Raw genomic sequence first — 26,780 nt, 5'->3', positions numbered from 1 at the left:
TTTATGAGAAAAAGTATATAACTTTATTGAAAACATTAAATGGGGAGATACATCATGTTCATGAACTGGAAAATTCAATTTCATGTAGATGTCAATTTTTCCCAAACTGATCTATAGGTCCAGTTGGGTTCCATTCACAGTTTCAAAGGGGTTTTTATTGGTGTAACTTGACAAACTGATTCTAAAATTTATATGGAGAGCAAGGGCCAAGAATAGATCATAGGGGATCATATACAGGGGTAGATACAATGATCAGTAGGACAAAATTGAAAAATAAATTGTGGTATATTCAATGGCTCACTATATAGCAAGGAAAAGGAATGCCCTACAGCTGTACACATTAATTGTGATAAATCTCAGAAACATAGTATTGGGTGAAAAAGCAAATCACAGAAGAATAAATATGGTATGGTACCTTTTATATAAAATTCAAAACCATGCAAAACCAATACAAGTATATGTAATGAAATCACAAAGCAAAGCAAGGGAATGATTAACCAGCACAGTGTTTCCTCTACAAGGGAGGGGCCCAGCAGAGACTTCAAAGTAAATGGTATCCATTTCTTAAATGGGGCTGGGGATGGTGGTGTTTCTTTTTCTTGCATCTCCTCTTTAATAAAAATACAAGAAAAGGTATTCTGGAGGGAGAGGGGTAAAGCAGAGGAGAAAACAGGAAGTCGGCCAATACTTATGTACAGCACAGAGTAACAGGGACACCATGTTCCTTACAGAGAAAAAATAGTAATAGAGCATGCATGCCATTTGGAAAGACAAAGTCCTGGTAGCTCAAACCTCTGTGGGCATCGGGAGGGCCTGTCAGAAGGGTGGGCTTCTCTGAGGGTTCTTGGGAGGCAAGGTCACTTGAGGACCCTGCCCCCCAACAGCAGCATCTGTAGATTTTCACTTAACCCCATTTTTGGTCCACCCCTCACCCCCACCCTCCCAAGTGCTCCAAAGGTGCTTCAAAAAGCCCCCACCCCCACCCAGTGGGGTAGCTGCTTGGCTGCCAGGGGTCAGGTGGACCCTGGGGGGAGGGGCAGCCTAGCTGCTCCTCACGTAGACTGTTTGGATCAGTCCCTACTGTCAGCCCCAAACCTTGGCTTCCATGGTGCTGGTGGAATTCCTGAGCCTCTGCAGGGCTCTGGGGGCCGGTTTGGCTGCCTCTTGGCCCCTCCTTCTGGGAACACTTAATTTCAACTTCTGATTCTCTGAGAGAGTAAATGAGCCTCTGTCCACTTTCCATCTTTCAAAATGTTGTCAAGTTCTTTGGTCTACAGCTGTCTCCCTCCTATTTTCTTTCTCTTTGTAAATTTACATCATTTTTTATTTTGCTACTATCATTTTAGATTTTAAGAGTAAACAGGTAAATTCATGTATTTAACCTGCCACATTTAACTGGAAGTGTCTGTTCACTATACTTAAGTAAAAGTGTTAACAGTAGCTCCTGAAGAGTCCAGAGAGGAGGAGCTCAGCCCTCAGCACCGTCCCTCACGGATGCTTGATCATCCCCACCTGCTTTCTCTGCCTGGCTTTCTCCTACTCCCTTCCCTTGGCTGTGCAAGGGTGAAGAAGAAAGCAGAGATCTGGGTTCAAATCCAGACTCCTCCATTTGCTATCCCACGATCTTATCACATCAGCTCTCAGCGCTGTAAGTTTATCACTTGTATAACTGCCGCCCAGTGTACCAGGTCAGCTAGAGAGAAATTCAGTGACATCGTTGCTGGGAAATTCTCCTAACTATAAAGCACTGAACCTGGGAAAGAATGTCAGATTCTCATTCCTTGGATCACTACATTCTGCCTTGGCCGGCTGGCCTCCCTCAACCCCCTCCCCAAGGCAACAGGAGGCAGAGCCCTGACTGCAGACATTCTCAGGCGTTCTGTGGTTCCCAGGCTGGACAATCAGAGGCACCCAAACAGCAGCCCCAGCAACAGTGGAGGACCAGAAACCCACAAAGACGGAGGAAGTCCAAAAACCACGAGGGGGGCTTTATTATCCTGGCAAAGGGGCAGCTAGGTTGGCTAAGCAGACCCTTACCTGACCCTCCGCTGTATTCAGGGGCCACTGACAGAGGCAGAATCACAGGGCCCAAGCCCTGGACACTAGGTGTCCAAGCTGGGCAAGGCCAAGGCAAGGTCAAGGGTGGGGCTGGAGTTGCCAAAAGCAGGCATCAAGTAACATGTAGCCTCCCCTCCTGAGGCTAGGGGTGGGCCTGAAATGAGTTGAGTCACCTCTCCTGCTTCCCACACCTTGTACAGCTCAGGGTTTTCCCAAAGTCAGGAAGCCATGAGTCCCACATCAGTGGTGGTCTGGAAGGTGATCCCATCCCCAGGCAACGGGGAAGCCAAGAAGGGCCAGAGCCAGACGAGGACCCAGCGGGGCCCCAGGGCTGCCTGCAGGTTGTGGCAGGGTCCCAGGTCATAAGAGTGCTGGCCCCGGGCCCACTCCCACGTGGTCTGGCCCCTCAGCAGCAGCATCCCATGGAAGAGCAGTCCAGCCCCACACAACAGCGCACCCGCCACACACGTGTCGGTCACAAAGGCCAGGGCGAATTGCGCCAGAGACACTCTGCCTGCAAAGAGAGCGCAGACAGGGTCAGGGAGAAGCAGTGGGCCCAGCCCTCCCAAAGCCCAGCTTCTGCCCTCCTCCCACCCCTACTCCACCATGAAATAGGGCTCATTCCTCTGCTCAGCAAACACTGAGTCACTGCTTCCTGGCCAACCCATGCTGGCTGATGGAAACACACTGGTGAGCCCGAAAGACACGGCCCCCTGCCCTAGATATGACTTTCACCCCCTAGATACAACTTTCACTCGGGCATCGCAAACTTGTGAGCACCTCCCGTGACTACCAGGATGAATGGCAGGTGGTATCTCTGACCTAAGGGAGCTCACAGACAGAGCTCAGGTCAAGAGATCAGGCCTCAGCTACTTAATTACAGCTGTGATACGCGTCACAATGGAAAAGTACAGCATCTTGCACCGTCCTGGCCCACAGCAGGTAAGAAGTATCAGCTGAACTAAAGAACTACAAGATGCCATGAAACATGCCAAGTGAGAGAAGCCAGACACAAAAGGTCACATACTGTATGGTGCCATTTATATGAAATGTCCCAAACAGGCAAATCCATAGAGACAGACAGAAGATTTGTGGTTACCAGGGACTTGGGGGACTCTGGGGAAATGGGGAGTGACTTCTTAATGGGTACAGGGTTTCTTTTGGAGGGTGATGAAAATAGTCTGGAATTAGTGGCAATGGTTGCACAACATTGTGAATGTACTAAATGCAGCTGAATTGTGTACTTGAAAATGGTTAAAATTATGAGTTTCATGTTATATGAATTTTACTTCAATAAAAAAGATAGCCTGTGGCTGGGGGGAGGGAGATGACATGCAAACTTACTAAGAGGCTCAGGGAAGTAAACTTTATCTATTTTGATAGTGACATTTTGCGTGGTGCCTGAAGGTTAAGGAGGTATTTACTAGGTGAAGAGGGGAGAAAACATCCTGTTTGATGGTCCTGAGGCAGGATGGAGAGGTGCCTGTGAAACGAGTGGATGGTTCTGGAAGCTCAGGGGAGAAGCCCAGGCTGGATACGCACATCTGCGTGGTTCCAAGACCTGCCAGTATGCAGAGTGAGAGGAGGATGGTGCCTGAACCTCAGCCAGAAAACCAGGTCCTTAGGGACCAGATAAAGGAAACCAGTAAGGAAGGAGGAAAACCCACAGTACAAGCTGTTAGTGGCATTTAAGGAGGCTGGAGGCCAGCAGCTTTATGAGGCTGAAAGGTCTCATGAAGCAAGATGAGAACTCGGAGGGGTCCTCTGGGTTTTGTGGAGACAGAGGCCTGGGGACTGTGGCAGTCTCAGAGGGCGGGGAGGGGCAGAAGCCAGTTTGGAGCAGGTGGAGGAATGGGTGGGAGGCGAGGAAAAGCAGCCTCTGAACCTAGGTAAGTCCTCTGACTTGGCTGCTGATGGAAGAGCTGGAAGATAAGAGCTAGAGGAGGATGTGGAGTGAAGAGAGGGTTTGTACCAGGTGGGAAAACCCAGAGGAAGTCAGCAGAGGGAGTGGCAGGAGGAGGGGCCACACACAGTGCGAGGCCTACGAGCTGGGAGGGGCCCGACCCCAGGAGCAGCTGGGGCCGTCAGCTTCTGCCCCTAGGACTGGACAGACAACTCTGGATGTGCCATCTGATGTCTAACTTTCTCTGTGATGTATTTTCATGCGAGGCTGGGGCTCGGAGGACAGGAAAGTGTAAAGGTCTGAGCTGCAGTGATTAGGGGGAGTGAGCTTATGAGAAACCAGGACATCAGGAACCAGAGAGGGCCTATTGAGGTCCGTAGCCATAAACATGACATGGTACCAACTGCCATGAAGTACCAGGCATCTCTGGCAGCTGTCAGCAGCCAAGGGCAGACATGGAGAAGCCAGGAAAGCACAGTGGAAGGAAGATGGAGCAAAGAGGTTTGAGATGTTGCAGGAGAAGGGTAGGAATGAGGGCTCTGAGCTGGACCAGGGACTGTGAAGAGGGAAGGTGCTGATGGACAGGAAGGTGAGGGCCAAGAGCTCCGGAGCAGGTATCGTGGGATAAAAGAGTGAGAGGTGAATAGGAAGGGAGGCGGGAGCAGAGAGAGGGGTGGCTGGTGGGGTGATCTGGGAGGTGACATATTTTGGGTACTGACAGGACTAGGGTGTGGATGTGGTTGTCGGAGAAGGAAGGAAAATGGAGGAGAAGATCAAGAAGCTGAGCGACTGGGGCCATTCACCCAACTTCCAGAAACCTGTGATTTCCACAAGGCCCAGGGCTGAGAGAAAGACTGGGTGCAGGAGCCCAAGTCTTCAGTGACTGCGGGGAGGGAGCAGGAGGCCATGGACGGAGGGCAGGTGCAGGGAGGTGCAGCCGGAAGGCCTGAGTCTCAGTGGAGGCAGGGGTCATGGAGGAGGGCTGCTCAGGAAGCCAGTGTGGGCAGAGGAAGACCCTGACAATCCCACTGGGGATCCCAAGGCCTCCCCTGGGCTGCAGGGAGGGGGTCCTGGGGACAAAGCTGGGCTTGAATAGGATGAAGAGACAGCCACTATTCAGAGAGGTTGGAGAGTTTAGTAACTGCAGGACAAGGTTACAAGGAAGACTGGGGAGAGGTCAGGAGGAAGGAGTCAGGAGAGAGAAAACCCAAAGCATTCTGGGGGGCACAAAACAAAGTATGAAAACCCAGTGGGGTTTCTATCTGGGGTGGTGTCAAAGGAGAGAGTCATCCAGGACACAGCCTCTCAGTCAGCATCCTCATCCAAAACGTCCCCTTCCAACTTCCAAAGACTGCACCTTCCCCTGCCTGTAACTTTAACCGGCTCCCCACTACGCAGTCTAGGAAGGGCCATCTCCTCACGTCACCCAGTCCTCAACTGCCATCCTAGGCTCAATTCTCAAAATTCCCATTGAGTTGCCTTCACTGCTCCCTACCCAACTCAATCTCCAAGCCTTTGTTCACACTGCTTCCTCAGCTCAGAATGTTCCCTCACCCTCCCACCCTTTCTCAGTGAAATCCCACTGATCTTTCCTCCTCAGCCAACACCTCCTGGAACCCTCCCCTGATTCTCTCAGCCAGAATGCTGTACCTATGTCGAGGCACTGTGTTTTAGCAGAATGCACACCTCAGTTGAATACCAGGCTGCCCTCACCTCCTACAACTGACACTGGGACTGGGTCCCCAGGGCACTGCCTGGAGAACCAGCTGGTAGTCCCACCTCCCACCAGAATGGGCCTCTGCCTCCCTGTGGAGGCCTCCGTGGCTCCCCACCTGTGAGCAGCATCAGCCAGGGCAGCAGGAGGAGGGCGGCAGTATGGAGAGGTGAGTAGGCTCGCAGCAGGGCAGACAGGGCAGGGCCCAGCAGCACAGAGATGTGAAGCAGGACACCTGCGGTGTGAAGCAGCAGACACAGGAAGGGCCGGTAGTTGTGGAAGCCCACGCAGCGGCCCAGCAGGCGGCAGTGGTGGTCCCGGCGAAGGATGCAGATGCGGCAGGCAGAGCAGTGCCCACTGCGTGGTGGCACCTGGCTCTGGCACTGGTAGCAGTAACTGCAGGGAAGGAACCACATGGTCAGTTCCCCTAGCAGCTCTGAACCCCCTGTATCATGCCCCAGTCAGCCCTGAGTCCATCCTGGGGAAGCAGGCACAGCCAGTGCGCTCACTAAGCCTCAGGTTCTTCACAGGTAAATGCAGGCAGAACACCACCTCCAAGACCCTTCCACTCCTAGCACAGCAGGTCTGAGGGCTCCTCCACTGAAAGCCCTAGTCCTGAGGCCTTTCTCTGGCCTCTAACAGTCAGGAGCAAACGTCTCATTTCCTCCAGTCACCACCTTGGTCCAAGTCACCATGAACTCTCTCCTGGATTATTGCATAAGCCTCTCGACTGGTCTCCCTGATTCCACCTTTGCCCCCATCTAGTGTAGTCTCATCCCAGTGGCCAGACTGATTCTTTTGAAATCTGTCATGCCCCTCCTCTGCTCAAAGCCCTCCAATGGCTCCCATTTCACTTCTTGTAAAAAGCAAAGCCTTCAATGTCTTACAAGGTCTTTACATCTCTAACCTGTCCTTTTCCCCCACTCACTCCACGTCAGCCACAATGGCTGTCTTGCTGTTCCTGGAACATGCTGGGCACAAAAGTGCCTCAGGGCCTTTGCATTGTCTGTTCCCTCTGCCTGGAATATTCTTCTCCCAGATGAATGTGGCTTACTCTCTCACTGCCTTCAAGTCTTTGCTCAAATGCCACCTTCTAGATGAGGCCTACCTTGATCACCCTATTTCAGGCAACAATTTGCATCCCCTTTACCCAGCTCTTTTTGTTTCCTTACCAACACCTTCTAACATTCTACATTATTTGCTAATTTATTACGCCTAAAGTTTACCATCTGCCCCTCCCCCCTGAAATCAGTAATGTTTTATTGTATCTCCAGTGCCTAGGACAGCACCTTGCACATAGTAGGTACTCAATAAATATTTGTAAGTTAATGAAAGATACTCCTTCTGGCTTCTGGTTCTAAAGGAGTTCTCTGGCTCAAACAAGCGGATCTTATTGTAAGCTGGTTCTAACATCTTTAGGTCCTAGGGGCCTTCCCCTGCCCATAGCTCCCGCTTCTCCTCCCGCCAGGTCCCGCACCCCACTCACGCCCAGCCCTGGCCCAGACTACGGCCGGCCAGCATCACACCCCGGATGCTGGGATCCGAGCGCAGGAAGAGCCCCACGTTGCCCAGTAGGTTGAGCAGCTGGAAGGCTGCCAGCGCAAGCTGCAAGGTTCGGGCCAAGGGTCCCAGCGGGGGCGGCCCGGGACCCAGTACCAGCACGTAGGCCAGCTCCAGGGCCACGGCCGCGGCCCACAGCGCGGTGAGCACAAGGGGCAGCCCCGCCGGCGCCCCCTCGGCGCTCCCCACCGCCCAGGGCTGCCCCATGGCCTGGACCCACCCGCGGTCGGATCCCGAGTACCCCGTAGCTTCCGTATTGGGGCGGGGATAGCGGCAAACGGACGTCTGCCATGACCAATAGAAGCTGTGAAAGGGTGCGGCGAGCGTTCAGGTTCACAGGCAGCAGTCCGCAGTTAGGGAGATGTGATTGGACGGCCGAACGAGCCAAGTCGATGCTTGAAATCTTGTTGGCTGTAGAGCCCGGTAGGACAGCACCGTTATGGCCCCGCCCACTCGCGGAGGCCCCACCCTTCCCTCGGACGCCTGGCGCGCTAGTCCCGCTGGCCCTCACGCCAGGAGGATTGAGTTGCAGCCTTGGTGGCATCGGGGTTTCCCGGCTCAGCACATTCTCCCTCACCCCCCAGTCGCCCCGATATTAATAGACCTGCCTCGGCCCAACCAGCTGGCTTGGAGCCCGTCCCCATGCTCGGAATGTCTCCCTTCATCTCTCCAGAAAACATTCAAAACAGCTGGGCGCCTCGATGTTTCTGACTGTGAAATGGGAATGGTGCTCCCTGTTTCCCACCAGCACAGTGCAGGAAAAGGGTCGGGAGGAGGCCCAAAAGGCAGATCCCAGAGCGGCCTGCAGCCACCATTGTTATCGTCATCTCCGTTGTATATGTGAGGAAACAGACTCAGAGAGGGTCCATGGCTTTCCCAAAGTCACACAGCGCCCAAGCGGCGGAGCTGGAACGCGAACCCCGGATCTCCGCCACGGGATCCATCCTAGTGCCCCAAAATTCTGCAGTCTCCTAACCCCAGGACAACCTCCTGCCTGGTCCCGACCCAAGCGCCCTCGCCCCCATCCGGCCCCTCCCTCCTCCCCCATATTTAGCGCGAATCCGATCCGGGGCTGGGCTGGGCGCTACTTAACGCGGCCCCCATGTTCTGCAGCTCTCCGAGCGGAGCGGAGCCAGGAGCCCGAGCAAGATGATGATGGTTATGCAGCCCGAGGGTCTGGGGGTCGGAGAGGGGCCCTTTGCGGGCGGCGGCGGCGGGGGCGGCGAGTACATGGAACAGGAGGAGGAATGGGACCGCGACCTGCTGCTGGACCCGGCCTGGGAGAAGCAGCAGCGGAAAGTGAGTGCTAGCCCATTTCCTGATGGCAAAACTGAGGCCCGAGAAGCCAGGCGGTTTGTCCCTAGCATCTCAGCAGGTCAGGGGCAGAGCCTGTCTTAACCCTCCTCATGCCACTTCCTAGCCCAGGCTCTGCCCACCAGGACTCTGATGTTCCCTGGGGCTGGAAGAGAGGACTGGGGTCCCTCATGAGGGGTTTAGGACGACGAAAAGAGTTTCTGGGGTCCCTGCATCCTGGAGTTCATTCCCCAAGGCCCACTGCTCCACTTCTGCTAATGAATACGGGGTGGGCAACGCCGTGGAGATCCGCGTTTGGTGGGGGTGGGGGTGGGAAGAATAATCATTGTCCCCACACCCCCACTCTCTAGTGAAATACTCCCAGACCCCACCTGAGGGCTTGCAGCAGGACAACTAGTGGTCTTGAGTGTGTAGGGGAAGGGGTAACTGTCCCAGACCCCCTTCCCACCCTCTCTAAATTCTCTCCAGCACAGGGTCCACCGTCACTCTATCCCAATTGTCAAACGAGGAAACTAAGGCCTAGAAAGGGGCTGAGATAGGACCCAAGTCATATACTGTCAGAACACAGGAACTACCCCCCGAAACCTGAGGGTCTTTGCCCATTGCTTGCCCCACCCCCACTCTTTCCCAAGATACCCCTCCCCACCCTACAGGCCCCCCCAAGTCTGCTGAAAAGGCCACAAGGTTGGGGAGGAGGGGAGCCCTGGGTTCCCTTACACGGTAACCTGACTCTCTGGCCAGATGGACACTTTGTGCTGAGGCAGCGCCTTGGAGGAGCTAAGAGGGGCACATGGGCAGCTGCTGCCCAGGCCCAGCCTTGTAGGGCACTCAGGCCTCCCCTCCCTGATCTATTTTCACTCTTAGACTTTCCCAAGTGGAGAGGGCAGGACACCTGGAGACCTAAAAGAGAAAATGATCTGGGCTGGAGTGAGGAAACTTTGGAGAGTGGCAGGCCAGGGGTAGGGAGGGAACCGTGAAGTCATTAGACCCTGTTCAGCGTTTGCCAAAAGTGTATGACTCCAGGAAAGGGCAGGGAGCAGGGGTGCTCGGTGGAATCTGCAAGATCTGAGAATCCCAGGATTTAGAATCAGAGCACTTCTGCTGGGTTAGATGACAGGAGATGACCCCAGGAGCTGGGAGGCTCAGCTGACTCGGCTAGGGTGCCCCGGGTGACATGCTTCCCCCCAGGCTCCTCCTGCACCTGTCTCCAAGCAGGGCTGTGGTCCTTGGGTCTAGCCATCTCCCAGTGATGTCATCCCTGCCCCTGGCTCCAGCTGCCATCTGCTCTGTAACAATTCTGATCCCTGCCCCTACCCACCCACACCCTCCCAGATCCAGGTTTACATGCCCCTCATAAGACACAGGCTAGTCTGTAGCTTGCTTTCATCACTTAAAACATCAGGAACATCCTTCCAAACCATCTTACAGCCACCATTTATTCATCCATTTATTCAATGGTTGCAATGTAGGCCCCCTGTAAATTAATCAGCATATCCTAGAGTTGGACATTCTGGTTGTTTCTTTCTCATCCAACATTGTTTATTACAATGCAGTAAACATCTCTGTGCTCAGCTATAGTCCCACCCCATCCTGGTTTCTCCACCATATCTTGGAGCAGTCCTAGCTCCTTCCAACTGATACCTAAGTGCTCTTTATTCAACCTCATTCAGAAACATGCATTCTGTATTTCTTAGGTCCTACTATGTGCTAGGCACTCTTTTAGGTGTCAGGAATTCAGCAGGGGACAAAATAAAGTGCCTGCCTCAGGAAGCTTACGTTCTAGCCAGGGCAAATGTTTCTATCTCATCCACTTGATCCTGCCCCTCCCACTCACTGACAATTCCTTCCTTCACTCTGGTCTCAGTTCCCACCTGCTGTCTTCTTTCTGCTCTGCCAAGCCATTTGTCTCCACTCTGTAACCAGAATGAGCTTTCTAAAACACAGTTCTGCCCCTCTCCCTCCTCTGCGTGAAAACTTCCCTGATTCCCTGTTGCCCTCAGGATCAAGTTCAAACTCTGGCTTAGCACTCAAGATCGTGCATGACCTGGCCCCTGCCACCCCTCCGGCCTGCCTCTCATCACTTATTCCCAAACACCCCCAGAGCAGTGCCCAGAGAGCTGCAGCTCCACAAACCTAGCAACTGTTTCTCGTCACCACGCACTTGCCCATGTGGCTGCCCCTGCCTGGAATGCCCTTGCCTGCCCTTCCCTGCCTGAATTACTCCTGCTCTTCCATCACAGTTCTGATCCATAATTAACCTTCCCCAAGAGGTTCCCCCATTTGATTTGAAGGATTCCTCCCCCAGACTCCCCAACACTAGTCTCTCCCAGCATTTCTCAGACTAACATAACTCTTTGTGAGTTCCTTTAGGGCAGGAACCAAGTTTCATTAAAAGTCATGTTTATCAAATGAAAGAATACCCCTTCCATGGAGGCCCCACCCAGACCTGCCTTATCTAGACCCAGAGCATCTGAGACTCCAGGGTTAGAAGGAACTACAGGGAATTCAGCTGCCCTCTCCTGTGCTCAGGGCCTCATCAGTTAGTGCTCAGCACCCATTTACCCACCTGAGGGAAAGAATTCCAAAGGACTTCCAGGGTTACCTCCCTGGAGTATCTGCTTTGTGGTGGGGGAATGCTTTGAGTTCTAGAATCCTGCCAGGTTGGGGGAAGAAGGAGCTGAGACATCATCGAGTCTGACCCCTTAATTGTACAAGTGGGTAGACTGAGCCCAAGAGAGGGCAAAGGGCACATCCCGGGTCATAGAGAGTGAGTAGCTCAGCTAGGATTGGAGCCCATGTATGATTCTACACTGACGGCAGAATCCAGGGCCTGCAGGTTTGGTCGGTTGGTGGAAACCCGTGCACCAAGTTCTAGGTCACTCCCATCCCCAAAAGACACAAGGCTATATACCATCCCTCCCACCTCAGACAGAGGCTGAGGCCGAGGCACACCCTGGGGGGAGAGGGAGGGCGGTCTCCTCCTGAAAGTAGGTCAGGCCAGGCCTGAGTGCCCAGCTGATCCCCTCGGCCTGCAAAGCCCTTGCAGCCTCATGGTCCTCTTGGAGGCCGATGCACGACCTGGGAGGTCGGTGGGCTGAGATAATAGGTGCACAGTCCCTGGGGCAAAATCCTCAGAGCCATCTGTGCTTCAAACCAGAGTTTTTCAGATTTTAGAAAGGCAGTATCAGTCTGCATTGACCCTTGGGTCTCAGAGGGCTCCACACTTTGGAGTGGCTGATTTACAATTTTCTAAATCTCCCTCCAGTGCTTGAGACTGGACAAAGCTTTGTGCTGGCAGCAAGGCACCCCAGGTCCAAACTGGGACCTGAATGGGCCCGAGACATGATTTCTCTTCTGGGAAAATAAAGCTCAGAGAGGGAAAGGGGCTGGCCCCACATGCACAGCACGTCAGCAGCTGAGCCGGGACTTGAATCCAGGGCCTTGTCTCTGAGAGCTGCCCTGACAAAGGAGCCTGAGCACTGTCCTCAGTACTAGGGTCTGAGCACTGTCCTCTGCCTCCAGACCTTCACTGCCTGGTGCAACTCGCACCTGCGCAAGGCTGGCACCCAGATCGAGAACATCGAGGAGGACTTCCGCAATGGCCTCAAACTCATGTTGCTTCTGGAGGTCATTTCAGGTGAGAGGTGCAAAGCAGTGCCCAGGGACCCCAGGACCTAGGGGAACCCAGAGAGCTGGGGGGATAGTGGCAGCAGAACTCTGGAGAGGACTTGGTGAGGGAGGGGGAAGTTTGAGGACAATGTCTTCAGCTTCCTCTAATGACCTTTGACCCCTGACCTCTCCTCTTACACCCAGGGGAGAGGCTGCCCAGGCCAGACAAAGGCAAAATGCGCTTCCACAAAATTGCCAATGTCAACAAGGCCCTGGACTTTATTGCCAGCAAGGGGGTGAAGCTGGTGTCCATCGGTGCTGAAGGTGAGGGGGTGGCAGGAGGAAGCCTGGGTGGGGGCAGTGGGTGGGGTTCCTGACATCAACAGATCACCTCTGCGAGCCTCAGTTTCCTTATCTCAATGATGGGGGAAATTATCCATGCCTCCCAGGAGGGACTGTAAGGAGTAAATGTACCCACAGTGCCCGCACAGGACCTGGCACCTAGTGGGTATTTGAAGAATCATTTTTAAGTAAAGCGATTGAGCACCTACTAGGTGCCAGCCCTGGGATGGAGGACAAGGGCCAGAGGGTGGAGCAGGGGATAGGTAGCTGAGGCCTGGTAGTACAGGCCTCAAATGCCAGGCAAAATGTGTCCACACTCCCGTCCTGCAGAGATTGTCGACGGGAACCTCAAGATGACCCTGGGCATGATCTGGACCATCATCCTTCGCTTCGCCATCCAGGACATCTCCGTGGAAGGTGAGCGGCAGGGAGGCAGGTAGGATGAGAGAGGGCTGGCCCTGACCCCTCCTCAACCAACACTCACCCCCATCCCTACCCAGAAACCTCGGCCAAGGAGGGCTTGCTCCTGTGGTGTCAGCGGAAGACAGCACCCTACCGCAATGTCAACGTGCAGAACTTCCACACCAGGTCTGTCTGTGGTCAGCATGTGAGGGGGCCTCTGTCAGGCACTGGGGCACAGAGCTGGCCCCTGGCACAAGCCATGGGGAGGAGAGGTCACAGCCAAGTTCCTGTAACAGTGTCTGAAAATAGGACTCAGTCAATGTTGCATTAAACCAGGAGGGTGAGGGGGAATTCCTGGAGGAGGGAGCATTGGAGACATCCTGGGAAGGGCATTCCAGCTGGAGCGAACCCTGCGAGCAAAGACCTGGAGGCCAGAAACATCTAGAAACTGCTTAGGCATAGGGTAGGTGAGGGAATCTTGGTGAGCGTTGAGAAAACGGTCAGAGACGTAATGAAGGGCTTTAAATGCCAAGCCAGGGAGTTTGGACTTTACTGCATTTTACAGATGAGGCTGTCCTGATAGGGGTGCTCCTGGGACAAGGGTAGGACAGGGCCTCAGCTTGAACCCAGGCCTGACCCCCACACCTCTTCTCTCTGTCCAGCTGGAAGGATGGTCTGGCTCTCTGTGCTCTCATCCATAGGCACCGCCCTGACCTCATTGACTATGCCAAACTACGCAAGGTAGGTCTCCCCCACCCGGCCTTCCAACTCTCCAGTCTCTGCCCTCAGCTGACCTTTCACCCCTCCCCTCTCCCACCATCTAGGATGACCCCATCGGCAACCTGAACACTGCCTTCGAGGTGGCAGAGAAGTACTTGGACATCCCCAAGATGCTGGATGCAGAAGGTGAGAGAAAGCCTAGTCTGGCCAAGGACTCCACTTACCAGTCAGCACCTCTGCCCCTGCTCTTCTCTCCTCCTAGAATGCTCTGCCCCTCACCCTGCTCCCTGGTCAGAATCCTTCCTGCCAGCAGACCCCCTTTTCCAGGAACCCTTATCCCGTCCCCTGTCCCCCTCCACCCAGTGGAACCAGCCTCTCCTGCCTCTCCCCTTATGTAGTGGCTCCGCCCTCTGCCTCTATCCCAGTTACCTTGGTAACCTCTGGGCAGGATGGTTGCCCAAGGCTGGGAGCTCCTCCTGGGTGGGCCCTGCCTCTTGTCCCTGTACCTGTAAGAGGCTTTAGTCAATTGAAGCAGCAAATGTTTTCTGGGCCCCTGCTGCACCTGGTGCCCTAGATGTGAACTTGGGGAAAAGACAGACAGACAGATGGAGATTGGGGTGGTTAGAGGTGCCTTGTGAGGGCTGTGGTGTCTGCTCACTCACCGACTCCCTCATGCTTTCCTCACCCCACAGAGGGGAGGTTGCCAGGCCCTGGGGTGATCAGAGAGGGCTCCAGGGAAGATCTGGGCTTAGGTATCTGGCAGCTGGTGGCCATGACGAGGTGTCTTTGCCCCCTCCCATCTGGAGGGAGCTCTCTGCCTGGGTAGGGGCAGAAGCCCACTCCCCACCGCTGGCTTTGGCCAATCAATACCTTGCTGCTATCCCCCAGACATCGTGAACACCCCAAAGCCCGATGAGAAGGCCATCATGACCTACGTTTCCTGCTTCTACCATGCCTTCGCGGGGGCAGAGCAGGTAAGGGGCTCAGCTGCTGCTGCCTGGCTGGGCTTGCGGACCCAGGGGCCCAGCCTTGGCAGCATCTTGACACTTGGAGGTGCCATGTGGGTGGGAGTGCCACTGTCCCAGCTGCACGTACTCGATCCTTGGGGAGCTCAGGGGTAGAGGCCTCTGACCTGGAAGGGCCCCTTTCCCCCTAAAAGACGTGCTCCCCTTATCCTTTCCTTTGTTTGCTCAGCCCCGGTTTTATGGGTTTACAGAGCGGGGAGGGGTTGCGGGTGTCTGTGACAGCTTGTTCTAATGCCAGCCCTCCTGCCCACTCCCAACACAGGCAGAGACAGCCGCCAACAGGATCTGCAAGGTGCTGGCCGTGAACCAGGAGAACGAGAAGCTGATGGAAGAGTATGAGAAGCTTGCCAGTGAGGTGAGACTGGGGCCAGAGGGCCTCCCCCTCCCCCACCTGTGCTCTCCTAGGGTGGCCCTGCTGCTGCTCCCAACCGAGCTGCCCCCTGGCTTGGACCTGCAGAGCCTCTCCCAGCATCCTGCTGCCGCCTTCACACACCTCCTGCTCATTTCTGCCCATCCAAGCTCATGCCATTCACTCATCATGCATTCAGTTCTCATCATTTATCCATTCACTCATTTTTAGGCAGTCTCATGGCCCTTTGCTCTGTCCCAACCTATACTGGTCCCTGGACTCAGAAATTAATGATCCTTCTCCTTCCCTGACTAGTGGGGATTCCCCCCTCCATCCTGCCCTCTGGACGCCCACTCTGCTTCTCTGCTTAAGGACCAGCTTTTGGCCACGGCCCAGATGTGGGTGGAGAGGGGCGGGCAGGGTGAGCAGGTCCGCTCAGAGCTCTCTGCTCGCCCCTGCCTGCCTGGCACTGGCAGCTGCTAGAATGGATCCGCCGTACCGTGCCGTGGCTGGAGAACCGCGTGGGTGAGCCCAGCATGAGCGCCATGCAGCGCAAGCTAGAGGACTTCCGGGACTACCGGCGCCTGCACAAGCCGCCCCGCGTGCAGGAGAAGTGCCAGCTGGAGATCAACTTCAACACGCTGCAGACCAAGCTGCGGCTGAGCCACCGGCCTGCCTTCATGCCGTCTGAGGGCAAGCTGGTCTCGGTGAGCCAGGCCCAGGAACAGGGTGACCCCAGCCCTGTCCACATCCTCTGGGTGGCTTTGGACTCTCTGTCCCCATCTATCTAATGGGTGAACCATGATGGAGGCCACTTCTGCCTGCCCCACAGGACATCGCCAACGCGTGGCGGGGCCTGGAGCAAGTGGAGAAGGGCTATGAGGACTGGCTGCTCTCGGAGATCCGGCGCCTGCAGCGGCTCCAGCACCTGGCTGAGAAGTTCCAGCAGAAGGCCTCCCTGCATGAAGCCTGGACCCGGGGTAGGTACCTCTGGGGCCCACTTCTGTCCTGGAGTGGAGACTGGTGGGAAGGGGTCCTGGCAAAACGCACAAGTCAGAGGCTGGTGTTCTGCAAGGAAGTTGGAGATGGGTTTTCTAGTCCCACCCTGACTTGGGGAACTGGGCCACAGTTCCTTTATCTGTAAACTCAGGCCCTTAACTCTCTCCTGGCTCTGGCCCTCTGTAGGTCTGCTCTGATTAATTTGTCATTTAGCATTTTATTTGTATATGTAGCAGGTGATCAAAGGTGAGTCTTCAACCCAAAAATCACTTACATTATACTCAAAGTATAATGTGCCAAAATATTGCATGAACCTAATATATCACTCTCTGTGAAACTACTCATTCTGTATTCTATCAAGGATTTTAATACTACAAATGAAAGAGTCCTACCTAGAAGTAATGAGCATTAAATAATGGATTATGGACATAATGAATAACAATGGCTGGATATAATTCCTTAAATATAAATATATACTTATGTGACCCTGAGGAAGTCTCTGAACTTCTAAACCTCGGTTACCCTCTGCAAAATGCAGAGGCACTCAATAAATGGTCGCTGCCGCGATTATTGTGACTATGGTTTTATTTGCATAATTATGGTAACTGTCATTCTCAAAGTACTTTTACATTTATTATTCATTCATCCAACAAGTACTCCTAGAGAGTCTACCAAGTGCCAGGCACTGGGGAAACTGATAACGGGTCAAGGGCTCATCAGGCTCACAGTCATTGAAAGGTAGTCTTGATCAAATAATACCAAAAGTGTACCAAGGGCCACCCCGAATTGTGCAGGGTCTCGGGACTGTAACATTACTCACGGGCCATGCTCTGGAACAGGAGCTTCACTTCACTTTATCACAGTAGTGCCTCAGAGCAAGGGCTAGGGTGGGCTGGGCAGGCGTTTCACAGATGAGGAATCTCCATGGTTACACAGCCCGGCTGGGACCTCCTGCTCCTGCCGGGACCTCCTGCTCCTGCCGTGGCCACCGCTGGGTGACCCAAGCCAAGCCGGGCCTGTTTCCGAGCAGGGAAGGAGGAGATGCTGAGCCAACGGGACTACGAGTCGGCTTCACTACAGGAGGTGAGGGCGTTGCTGCGGCGCCATGAGGCCTTCGAGAGCGACCTGGCAGCGCACCAGGACCGCGTGGAGCACATCGCTGCGCTGGCCCAGGAGCTCAAGTAGGCGGCAGGGATAGAGGGTGCCCGCCCCCGGTGATGAAGCCCTTATAGCTGGCCCCGCCCCTCGGCCCGAGCCCCGCCCAGCTCCCATTGCCCTCAAGACCTTTTGCACTCCCCAGTTTGGTAACTCTGCTTTGGTACCCACGTCTTTCCCCATCACCAGTAACCCTGTTCCCATTCCAGACCCCGCTCTGCCACCCACACTCTTCCCCCACTGGCACCCAGCCTTCCGCTAACCTGGCGGCTCCCTTCAGCTTCAGGAGGTCGAGTCCTCACCATCAGCCTTGGCCTCACACCATCTCCTGTAAACCTGCAGCTGAAACTCCAGGCCTAGCCCCTCTACCCATGCTCCTCCAGGGCCTGGAGCTGAGGACCTGCAGGAGACCCCCTTCTCCCAGGAAGGGGACCCCCCCCCCCCGCTATAGGAAAGCCCTGCTTCACCTCCACTTGCCCTGGATCCCTTATGCCTTCACCATCACTGGGCATGGGTTCCAGCCCCCTGAGGGCAGTCAGGAAGAAATCTGGGCTGGAGTCTGGCCCCACAGTTGCCCCCGCTTCCCGCCCCTAGTGAGCTGGACTACCACGAGGCAGCCTCAGTGAACAGCCGCTGCCAGGCCATCTGTGACCAGTGGGACAACCTGGGCACGCTGACCCAGAAGAGGCGGGATGCGCTAGAGGTGAGGTTGGGGGCCAGGCAGATGGAAGCTGGACACTGGAGGAAGGTGAGGTGTTGCTGGACAGGCTGCTAACTGGACATGCTGGTGGCCCCTAGAGGATGGAGAAGCTCCTGGAGACCATCGACCAGCTGCAGCTGGAGTTTGCCCGGCGGGCAGCGCCCTTCAACAATTGGCTGGACGGAGCAGTGGAGGACCTGCAGGACGTGTGGCTGGTGCACTCGGTGGAGGAGACCCAGGTATGGGGGCATTGGATGGGATGATAGGGAAGTGACCTATCTTCTTCAGCCACCACTTTGGGCTCCTGGGGAGTGGTGGGGCAGGAGGAAAACCCCAGTTCCCATGCTGGGAGACAGGAGGCCTGGCTTGTCCTGCCAGCACTGCCCTGGACCCGCTGGATGGCCTGGAGCACGTTGCTGCCCCAGCTATTGTCTGTGGGAAGCAGGAGCTGACACTTCCTGCCTGTCGTCCCCAGAGCCTGCTGACGGCACATGAGCAATTCAAGGCAACGCTGCCCGAGGCCGACAGAGAGAGGGGCGCCATCCTGGGCATCCAGGGTGAGATCCAGAAGATCTGCCAAACGTACGGGCTGCGGCCCAGCTCCACCAACCCCTACATCGCCCTCAGCCCGCAGGACATCAATACCAAATGGGACACGGTCAGTTCCGCCTGTGGCCTTTCCCTGCTTCCCTCCTGCTCCGATGCATTCTAACCACCCTGAGAGGCTCAAATGTCCTCAGACATGGAGAGAGATTCGGGGTCTGCTACAGACTCCATGTGGCACTGGACAGGTCCCCTTGCCTGACTTGGCCACATCTGTAAAACGGCTATAACAGCAGTGTTTTCATTGTGAAGCAGAACATTCATCAGTGTGAAGCAGAATTAGATCTGGAGTTTGGACATCCTTTACAAAACAATCTAAGTTCATTAGGAATGACGTCAGGGGCCCCATTTTACAGATGAGGGAACAAGCCTGGAGAGGCTGAGTGACTTGCTCGAGAGCTTGCTCACTAGAGCCCTGCCACCTTGGCTCAGAGCAGCAGGAGCTGTATGAGGGGCTGGAGCCATATCCTGGCTCCCAAAGCTGCCCCTGGCACAACTACCCTCCTCCTCAGGTCCGCAAGCTGGTACCCAGTCGTGACCAGACACTGCAGGAGGAGCTGACACGGCAGCAAGTGAACGAGAGGCTCCGGCGACAGTTTGCAGCCCAGGCCAATGCTGTCGGGCCCTGGATCCAGGCGAAGGTGGAGGTAAGGCTCGGATAGTGGAGCCCACCTGGGAGAGTGGGGCTGGGACTGGGCCCCAGGGAGGCGGGAGCACTCATGCAGCCCCGGTCTCCCTGCAGGAAGTGGGGCGCCTGGCAGCGGGGATGGCTGGCTCTCTGGAGGAGCAGATGGCTGGGCTGCGGCAGCAGGAGCAGAACATCATCAACTACAAGAGCAATATTGACCGGCTAGAGGGTGACCACCAGCTGCTGCAGGAAAGCCTGGTGTTTGACAATAAGCACACCGTCTACAGCATGGAGGTGAACTCACCACCCCCCAGAAGAGAGGGGAAGTGACACTGGCTGGGGAAGCCTGCAGCGGCCACAGCTGGACTCAGCACATCTGCCCCAGGAGGGTCTCCAGTTCAGCTGTCCAGGTCCCCCAACATACCCATGGGGATACTGAGACCCAGCAAGTGACAGCGATCCATCCAGAGTCACACAGCAGTCTAAAACCAGGCCTGGTTGGCCGTGGCAGGTTGATCAATATGTAATACATACTAAGTCATCAAACTTTAAGGCAGGAAGGGCTGCTGGACTTCATTCAGTGGAACCTCCAGATGGGAACAGAGGCCCAGCAAGGGGAGGACTTGCCCAGGGTCATACAGTGAATTGGGGGTGGAGCTAGAGGCTAGGCCCTGGCCACCCATTGACCTGGCCTGTCTCCTGCTTTCCCAGCACATCCGCGTGGGCTGGGAGCAGCTGCTCACCTCCATTGCCCGCACCATCAACGAGGTAGAGAACCAGGTACTGACCCGCGATGCCAAGGGCCTGAGCCAGGAGCAGCTCAACGAGTTCCGGGCATCCTTCAACCACTTTGACCGGGTGAGTAGGGGCCTAGCCCCGTGTGGTGGTGGACTTGGGGGCAGTGGGGTTTGGGGATTGAGCCTGACATCCTCTCACCCACTCAGAAGCGGAATGGTATGATGGAACCCGATGACTTCCGGGCCTGCCTCATCTCCATGGGCTACGACCTGGTGAGTGTCCCCCACGCCCGTTGAGGAGTCCCATCCATGTCTTCCTCCTACGTACTGACCCCTGCTGTGTCCCTCCCACCTTCACATACACCATCTCATTTCCTCCTCATCACACCCACTGGGGCTGGGTAGAATTACCCCATTTCACACAGGGGCCACAAAGGTTCAGAGAGGTAAATTAACTTGCTCAAAGGCACTAGATTTGGACTTAGTTCTGCATGATTCCAGAGCTTGAGCTTGCAACACTTCCACTTCAGAGAAGCAGCACTACAGAGCGGCCCAGAAAAAAAATCAGGACCAACAGGCAGCAGGGGTTATTGCTGGGGCAGCAAGCAGAGCTCAGCCTAGTAGAAAGGATCTCCTCGAGCCAGAGCTGACTCAGGCTGCAGCAGACGGCCTCCGGAGGAAGGGGGCACCTCGTCACGGGTTGTCAGGCCAAGGCAGACAGTCCCCAGGAGGGGACACCAGGAGCCCTCCTGACTTACGCACCCACCGGCACGGTGCCCGGCCTCTAACCTTGCAGGGGGAAGTGGAGTTTGCTCGAATCATGACCATGGTGGACCCCAATGCGGCCGGGGTCGTGACCTTCCAGGCCTTCATCGACTTCATGACCCGAGAGACAGCCGAGACCGACACGGCTGAGCAGGTTGTGGCCTCCTTCAAGATCCTGGCAGGAGACAAGGTGAGTCCCTGGCGGTGGAGAGGGCTGGCAAGCTGGGACAGGGTACAGGACCTGTAGGCCCTCAATACCTCTTCTCCCCTAGAACTACATCACCCCTGAGGAGCTGCGGCGGGAACTCCCAGCTGAGCAGGCCGAGTACTGCATCCGCCGAATGGCACCCTACAAGGGGTCGGGGGCTCCAGCGGGCGCCCTAGACTATGTGGCCTTCTCCAGTGCCCTCTACGGGGAGAGCGACCTCTGACTTCGACCCCTACGCCAAGTCTGGAGAGAGGGTATCTCCTCTGGCTGAGCCCATCCATCCCTCAGAGCAGGGGCCCCGGAGAAAGACCAGCCAAGTGTTTCTGAATAAAGATGCATCGTGGGCCTTTCTCCATCTCCTTCTGGTTCCTGAAGCAGAGGCTGGGCCCCCGGGCTTCTGGGCCAGCTGCCCAACCATGATTCTCCAGGGTTCCCCACCACCCTGCCTTGCCCTCAAGGACCAAGCATTCACACCACACTGGGGCCCAGGACACCTCTTTATTGTGTTAGAAAAGGTGGGTTACAATAGTTTCTCTAGATATGGAAGGCAACACTGCCCCCAGATCCAGGGGACCAGAAAATTTATAGCATCAGAGGAAAGCCAGGGCAGGAAGCCAGAGCCTGCTGAGGACACAGCTGGGTTTAAGACCACAGTATTTTCTTCCCACTTGCTCCTTACCCGAGCCCAGGGTTCTTGCCCCAGCTTCGGCTGCCAAGACTTCATCCTTCACCCCAAGGTCCTCCTAGCTACCACAATTCAACAAAGGTGCAGTTGGGGAACTTCAGGGTAGGTGGGTGGGGGTCGGGGGAGGGGCTGTGCCCTGAGCCCAGTGGCCTTTGCTCACCCTCAGGTACCTGGTGCCCGTCCCTCAGCCAGCTGTGCCTCCTGGGGAGGGGCCTGGCCACGCAGGTCAGGCAGGGGAAGGGGCTGCTCTGGTCACCACCAGGTCCTGAGCTGCTGCACCTCAGTTCACCACTGCTGAGCTGGCCATGGTGTTCACACCACAGGCCCCGGACCCACGGTGCAGGTAGTAGTACCCCTGGGAGAGAGGGGGCGTTGGTGAGGGCACCAGGGAAGGATGGGGGCTGGAGGGCTAGGGCCAAGCGGGCAAGACTCACCTCCTCGCCCCAGTCAGTGCCCCAGCTGTTCTTGATGGCCCAGAAGGGGACGGCAGAGCCTGGGGAGCAGTGCAGAGTGCAGGGAGTCAGGGCCCCAAGCACTCTGCACTCTTCTGTGGGCCTACTGTGGGACCAGCACTAGGAAAAGAGCAGAAAGCAAGACGGGCCCACCTGCCACCCTCCTGGAGACCTGGTGTGGCTCTGGGGTTTGGGGAAAGCACCCATCCATCTGCCTCCAGCAGGTTATTCATTCATAATAGCTCAACCCCCCACCGCCTCTGCTTTCCCATTCACAGAGAGGATGGATGGTCCATAGCCCGAGGCACAGGTAAGGCCAAGGTTCCGAGGCATTCCCCCAAACTCCCCCTCCATAGGTCTTGAGATGCTGTGGTCCACCCTCTGCCTGTGACCTGGGGTGAAAAGGCCCAGGAGGGAGGTCACTGGGTCAGCAGAACTCACGGTTGCCAAAGCCCACAAGCAGCACAGCATGGTCGATGAGCCAAGGGCTGCAGAGGGGCCGCAGCGGGTGTGAGATCCCGTGGCGGTAGAACTGAGGGGGAGAATAAGAGTAGGGGACCAACTCCAAGGAGTCGGCAAGTGATGGGGCAGGAGCAGTGGGGCCAGGGACCTCACCTGCATGCCAAAGGCGTTGATGGCAACAGAGACGGGGCCCTTCTTGGCCAGCCAGGCCGCCAGCTCTGGACAGGGGAGGAGCAGCGTCAGGGACACCTGGGCCTGCCCCACCTGGCCTGTCCTCACCACACTGCCCCCAACTCACTTTGCTCATTCTTGCTCAGCTCCACTGAGTCATTGATGTAGACCTTGGCCTTCTCTGCAGAGAAATTGCAGGTCTGCAGGTGGCCACGGTAGCTGTAGTCATCCTCTGTCTCCAGCCCTCCTGGGGGATGGTGGGGGCAGATCGGGGGGTTAGAGGAAAGGTAGACCCCAGTTCACCCTACTCATCTTCTTCCAGCCAGGGGCTGTGCTAAGCCCCTTATACACAAGGTCTCACATTCTTCACCCACCCCAGGCGACAGGCCATCCTCCCTGAGCGTGGCCTCGTTCTAGAGATGATGCAACTGAGCCCCAGAGGGATGGGGGGGTCACCAGGGAGAAATGCGGCAGAGGTGGCACTCAACTCCCAACTTCTGACTCACTCATCCCAGCACTCCTAGGACTCTCGACCTCGGCTTGCTTGTTCTGCTCTGACAGCCTGCTCCCCAGCTGGCCCAGGCCCCTGCCAGGCTCGAAGACCACTGCTCAAATGAACTGCCAACTTAGCTCAGTATCTCCCCTCAAGGGTGAGGTGTGCTGCTGCCTGGTCTAGCAGCGTTACAGGAATACAGAGCTCCAAGCAGTAAAAACACCAAGACCCCTGACTCTGCACCAGGAACTGTACATGCATTTCCTCACTGACACTCAAGGCAATGCTACGAAGTGGGTGTGAGGCATTCCATGTCACAGATGAGACATCTGAGTCTCTGACAGAGCTGACCTGCCCAAGGTCTTCAGCCAGTAAGGGTCCGCATTAAGACCTGAACCCAATTCCCGTGACTGCCACGCCTATGTCTTTCCCCTTCACAAAGTGACTACTTGTGGAGGGAGCGGTGGCTCCTCCTGCCCCTCCTGAACCCCGGGGATGCATACCCAGAATCTTTATGGCCGAGTAGGCGTTGGAGGGCAAACCACCCAGGCAGGCCTTGTCCACCTTGTCACAGTCCAAGAGCTCTAGGAGACAGAAGGCTAGTCCCAAGGAGCCCTCTGGCGGGGCTGGGCTGGGGACAGGGGGACAGAGCGGGATGCTCACCCTGCTCAGAGAGGGAGAGCAGGGCCCCCCGCTTTAGGAACCACTGGCCTTCCACGTTGCCTGTGACTGAGAAGGCCCAGCAGGAGCCGCACATTCCCTGCAAGAGACGGGGAGAGTCAGGGCTGGGTCCCTTCCAAACACCAGTGCAGTCCTCATGCCCCACCTCATTTCTTAGGGGTCCCAACCTGGTCCTTGACTTTGGTGACAGCTCCCTTACTCCTCCAGTCCCACTCAGGGGGAGGAAGGTCGGAGATGGACTTGGCCAGGGGCATCTTCTGGCCAGGCTCTTCCTTCAGCAGGGGATTCAGGTAGATGGTGCGGAACTCCTCCTCTGCGGGCAAAGGTGGGCCAGGTTCAGGGAAGAGTATACTAACCCAGTCTGACGAGGGGCCTTGGCAGCAGGCCCTGTCTCTTCCAGGCACCGTGAGGGCTCTAGCCACCACCCCTACCTGTAAGGTCACTAAACTTGGTGACCCCATACTGAGCTGTCCCACGGTCCAGGGCCTGGATCTTCTGCGCTCGCACCATGTTACTGGCAAAGACGGACATGCGCCACCTAGCTTCTGAGAACCGAGGAGGAGAGGAGAGGCTTGGGCCCCAGGCAGATCATAAAAACAGAGGTGCTTGGGGATCAGAGGCAGAGGTTTCCCTGGGGAAAGGTGGGCTCTGGATCAGGCCTGAAGCTTATTTCAAGAGGAGCAGAACACGAGTGGGAGTGGGTGGGGGTGGGTGAGAGACCCGCAAGTGATACGAGAGGGGCCGACCCAGGGTGATGCCTGCCCAGGTACGAAGGCAGGAACAAAATGGGCTCCAAAGGATGTCCCCAGCCAAGAGGTTGTGTGAAAAGGCCACCATGCCAGGGGGGCTCCAGCAGAGAAAATCTGGCCTTTGCCCCTCCCACTGTACCCAGAATGATGGAGGCCTATGCTTACTGACCGAGAAAATCAGATGGGAGAAGGGACCAGGTACCTGAGGTGGCTACCAAGTTCTGGGAGGTTGGGAAAGAGCTTGGGGATACAGAGGTCCTTGAAAGGATGCCCTGCCTCTTGTGCCTGCCCCCTCCCAAACACCAAGTGTGTGTGTGTGGGGAAGGCCCTGGTCTGACTGGAACAGATACAGCCAAGGCGGGGTCCTCACCCTCCTCTGTTTCATATGTCCGGTTATAGGCGGTGACAAAGTCCTTGAAGATGGAAGTCATCTTCACAGAAAAGTCCTGGAAAGGCAGAGGAGTCTTTACAAGGAGTCCTTCTCAGACTGAACAGGGAATCTCAAGCCAGGGTGAGGGGAAGAGAGGGGGCATAAAGCAGCAGCCAGCTCTCCAGACACAGACAGACGCCTCACCTGGGGCAGGGGGTCCTTGTTCAAGAGTGGAAGGAATGAACTGAAAGTGTCATTTCTGTCATCTGGATTGGGTTGGAACAGAGAAGAATCAAGATTGAACCCTGAGTGAAGTCTGATCTGAGCCATCCCCGCACCTCTGGGCTGTCCTAGCACCTGTAATCTTGGTATCCACGGGGCCACAGTCCCGCCTCAGCAGCATGTGTTTTCCTAGCTCATCCAGGACTTCGAAGCTGCAGAGCTGGAGCAAGAGGAGGAAGCCAGTCAGGGGGCTGGGACGGGAGCAAGGCCTTGGCAAGATGGAGCTGGAGGGTCCTCAGAGGACCACCTCTAAGGCAATTGCCCCCACGGTGGAGATCAAGGACAGTCAGCAATCAGACACCCTCCCTTTTATAGCATCCTGGTCTCTGGCCTTCCAGGTCTGGGAAGTGACTCAGGGTTAGGTAGCTGCTGCCTCAGATCCCTCCCTCTTGACTTGACCCATCATCCCAACTACTGCCAGACTCAAGTCTCGGGGCAGGAAATCTCAGGAACCCCATCACTTACGAGAGTTTCCTTGGACACAGGGAGCTGGCACACCGTGGGGTCGTTGCAGGGTGGCTCCACCAGCGTTGCCTTTAGGGAGTACAGCGATCCCTGGCCTGCCTGGATGGAGGAGCGGGTAAGGCGGGCAAGGCCACTCCCTCCTCAGCCCGGTCTTCACTAGACCCAGCCCCACGCAGCCCTTCCCCTTCCCAATCACTAGAGGTCCAATGCCCCCACCCCAAGTCAGGCGTCCAAGACCCTCACCCCAAGTCTAGCCCAAAGTTCCCAACCCTCGGACGAGGGCCCTGCTCACCCCGGACCTGGAAGCCCCAGTCCCCAGCACGTCCTTACCCGGCGGACGCGACCGCTCACGGCCTTCAGCGCGGCCCGCGCCCCAGCAGCCCGGCCGCGGTTGTAGATCTCCAGGGCAAAGCGGGCGGGCCCCAGCAGCTCCGGGGACGCCAGCTCCCAGGCCTGCGCGCCGGCTGCTCGGGGCTTGTTGGGGGCGGGAGCGGCGCCCGGGAGCAGCCCCAGCAGCAACAGAAGCTGCAGCCAGGGAGCCATGGCGAGGGCGAAGCCGGGGGCCCGGACTCACGCAAGGACAGACGCGCGGATCAACCGACGGGGCGGAGCAGCCGGCGGCCCGGGGTCCTGGTCCTCCCCCAGCTCCTGGGGCGGCGGGGCGCCGGCCAATGGGCGCCGGCCGGGGGCGCCTGCGCGCTCGCTTATTTACGTGAGGCACGTGGAGCGGCCAGGCGGCGCAAACGGGTGGGTCCCAGCGCCGCCCTAAGGCGCCTGACACCAGCAGGGTCTGCGGACAGGTGGCCCGGGGTTCCAGCTTTGAAGTAATCTTCCTAGGTCTTGGAGCTGCTGTTTGGGGAGGGGAAATGATGCTGAGCTGAGAATAAAAATAATAGCTAGCATTTATTACATGCTTATTATATGTTACACATTATATGCCATCTCCTTTTAATCGTAGTAAGTATCCCGTGAAGTAGATGTCATCCCCATCTTATAATTGAGGAAGTAGAGGCTTAGATATATTAAGTAGCTTGCGAAACATCTGCTAAGTGAAAGAGCTGGGCCTGAACCCAGGGATTTGGCTTCAGAGCTTGGATTCACAGATCGATTACCTCTTTTTTTAAATTGAGGTATAGTTGATTTATAGCTGCACCCCCTCTTTGAGGCCCCTCATCTCAT

General features: G+C 56.2%; 3 protein-coding genes across 3 annotated transcripts; 1 reads left to right on the top strand and 2 right to left on the bottom strand.

Moving 5' to 3' along the window:
- Window positions 1–7,554, bottom strand: ZDHHC24 (zinc finger DHHC-type containing 24). Its single transcript, XM_010998178.3, has 3 exons — window positions 7,162–7,554; window positions 5,794–6,071; window positions 1–2,572 (listed from the first exon to the last, which is right to left on the bottom strand). The coding sequence occupies exons 1-3, from the start codon at window positions 7,440–7,442 to the stop codon at window positions 2,277–2,279; spliced, it is 855 nt and encodes a 284-aa protein (XP_010996480.1). The 5' UTR covers window positions 7,443–7,554; the 3' UTR covers window positions 1–2,276.
- Window positions 7,555–8,327: 773 nt separating this feature from the next.
- Window positions 8,328–21,142, top strand: ACTN3 (actinin alpha 3). Its single transcript, XM_010998176.3, has 21 exons — window positions 8,328–8,534; window positions 12,072–12,186; window positions 12,363–12,482; window positions 12,831–12,917; window positions 13,001–13,088; window positions 13,565–13,643; window positions 13,727–13,808; window positions 14,511–14,596; window positions 14,910–15,002; window positions 15,473–15,703; window positions 15,829–15,976; window positions 17,026–17,176; window positions 17,745–17,853; window positions 17,949–18,089; window positions 18,326–18,508; window positions 18,966–19,100; window positions 19,196–19,375; window positions 19,793–19,939; window positions 20,026–20,091; window positions 20,615–20,773; window positions 20,856–21,142. Exons 1-21 carry the CDS (start codon window positions 8,385–8,387, stop codon window positions 21,012–21,014), a joined length of 2,709 nt encoding a protein of 902 aa, XP_010996478.2. The 5' UTR covers window positions 8,328–8,384; the 3' UTR covers window positions 21,015–21,142.
- A 128-nt stretch (window positions 21,143–21,270) lies between these two features.
- CTSF (cathepsin F) lies at window positions 21,271–26,216 on the bottom strand. The gene is given in 14 exon segments (XM_031448192.2): window positions 21,271–21,831; window positions 21,911–21,969; window positions 22,370–22,460; window positions 22,544–22,608; window positions 22,689–22,808; window positions 23,558–23,638; window positions 23,718–23,814; window positions 23,903–24,048; window positions 24,167–24,280; window positions 24,855–24,930; window positions 25,059–25,205; window positions 25,207–25,296; window positions 25,602–25,700; window positions 25,932–26,216. Coding segments are annotated over 14 exon segments (1,473 nt in total). The 5' UTR covers window positions 26,145–26,216; the 3' UTR covers window positions 21,271–21,756.
- Between the last annotated feature and the right edge of the window lie 564 nt (window positions 26,217–26,780).

Source organism: Camelus dromedarius, chromosome 12 (assembly GCF_036321535.1).
Source record: "Camelus dromedarius isolate mCamDro1 chromosome 12, mCamDro1.pat, whole genome shotgun sequence".
NCBI lineage: Eukaryota > Metazoa > Chordata > Mammalia > Artiodactyla > Camelidae > Camelus > Camelus dromedarius.
The sequence above is the reverse complement of the archived record's forward strand: the minus strand, read 5'-3'. Positions and strand labels throughout refer to the sequence as shown.

What these genes read in the sequence shown, in the direction of transcription:
- ZDHHC24 (XM_010998178.3), bottom strand. Translation starts at nt 7,442, where the DNA reads ATGGGGCAGCCCTGGGCGGTGGGGAGCGCCGAGGGGGCGCCGGCGGGG. An exon ending in AGTCTGGGCCAGGGCTGGGC is followed by an intron (nt 6,072 to 7,161) that starts GTGAGTGGGGTG and finishes CCTTCCCTGCAG; the next exon opens with TTACTGCTACCAGTGCCAGA. An exon ending in CTGGCTGATGCTGCTCACAG is followed by an intron (nt 2,573 to 5,793) that starts GTGGGGAGCCAC and finishes CTCTCTTTGCAG; the next exon opens with GCAGAGTGTCTCTGGCGCAA.
- ACTN3 (XM_010998176.3), top strand. Translation starts at nt 8,385, where the DNA reads ATGATGATGGTTATGCAGCCCGAGGGTCTGGGGGTCGGAGAGGGGCCC. An exon ending in GGGAGAAGCAGCAGCGGAAA is followed by an intron (nt 8,535 to 12,071) that starts GTGAGTGCTAGC and finishes CTCTGCCTCCAG; the next exon opens with ACCTTCACTGCCTGGTGCAA. An exon ending in GCTTCTGGAGGTCATTTCAG is followed by an intron (nt 12,187 to 12,362) that starts GTGAGAGGTGCA and finishes TCTTACACCCAG; the next exon opens with GGGAGAGGCTGCCCAGGCCA.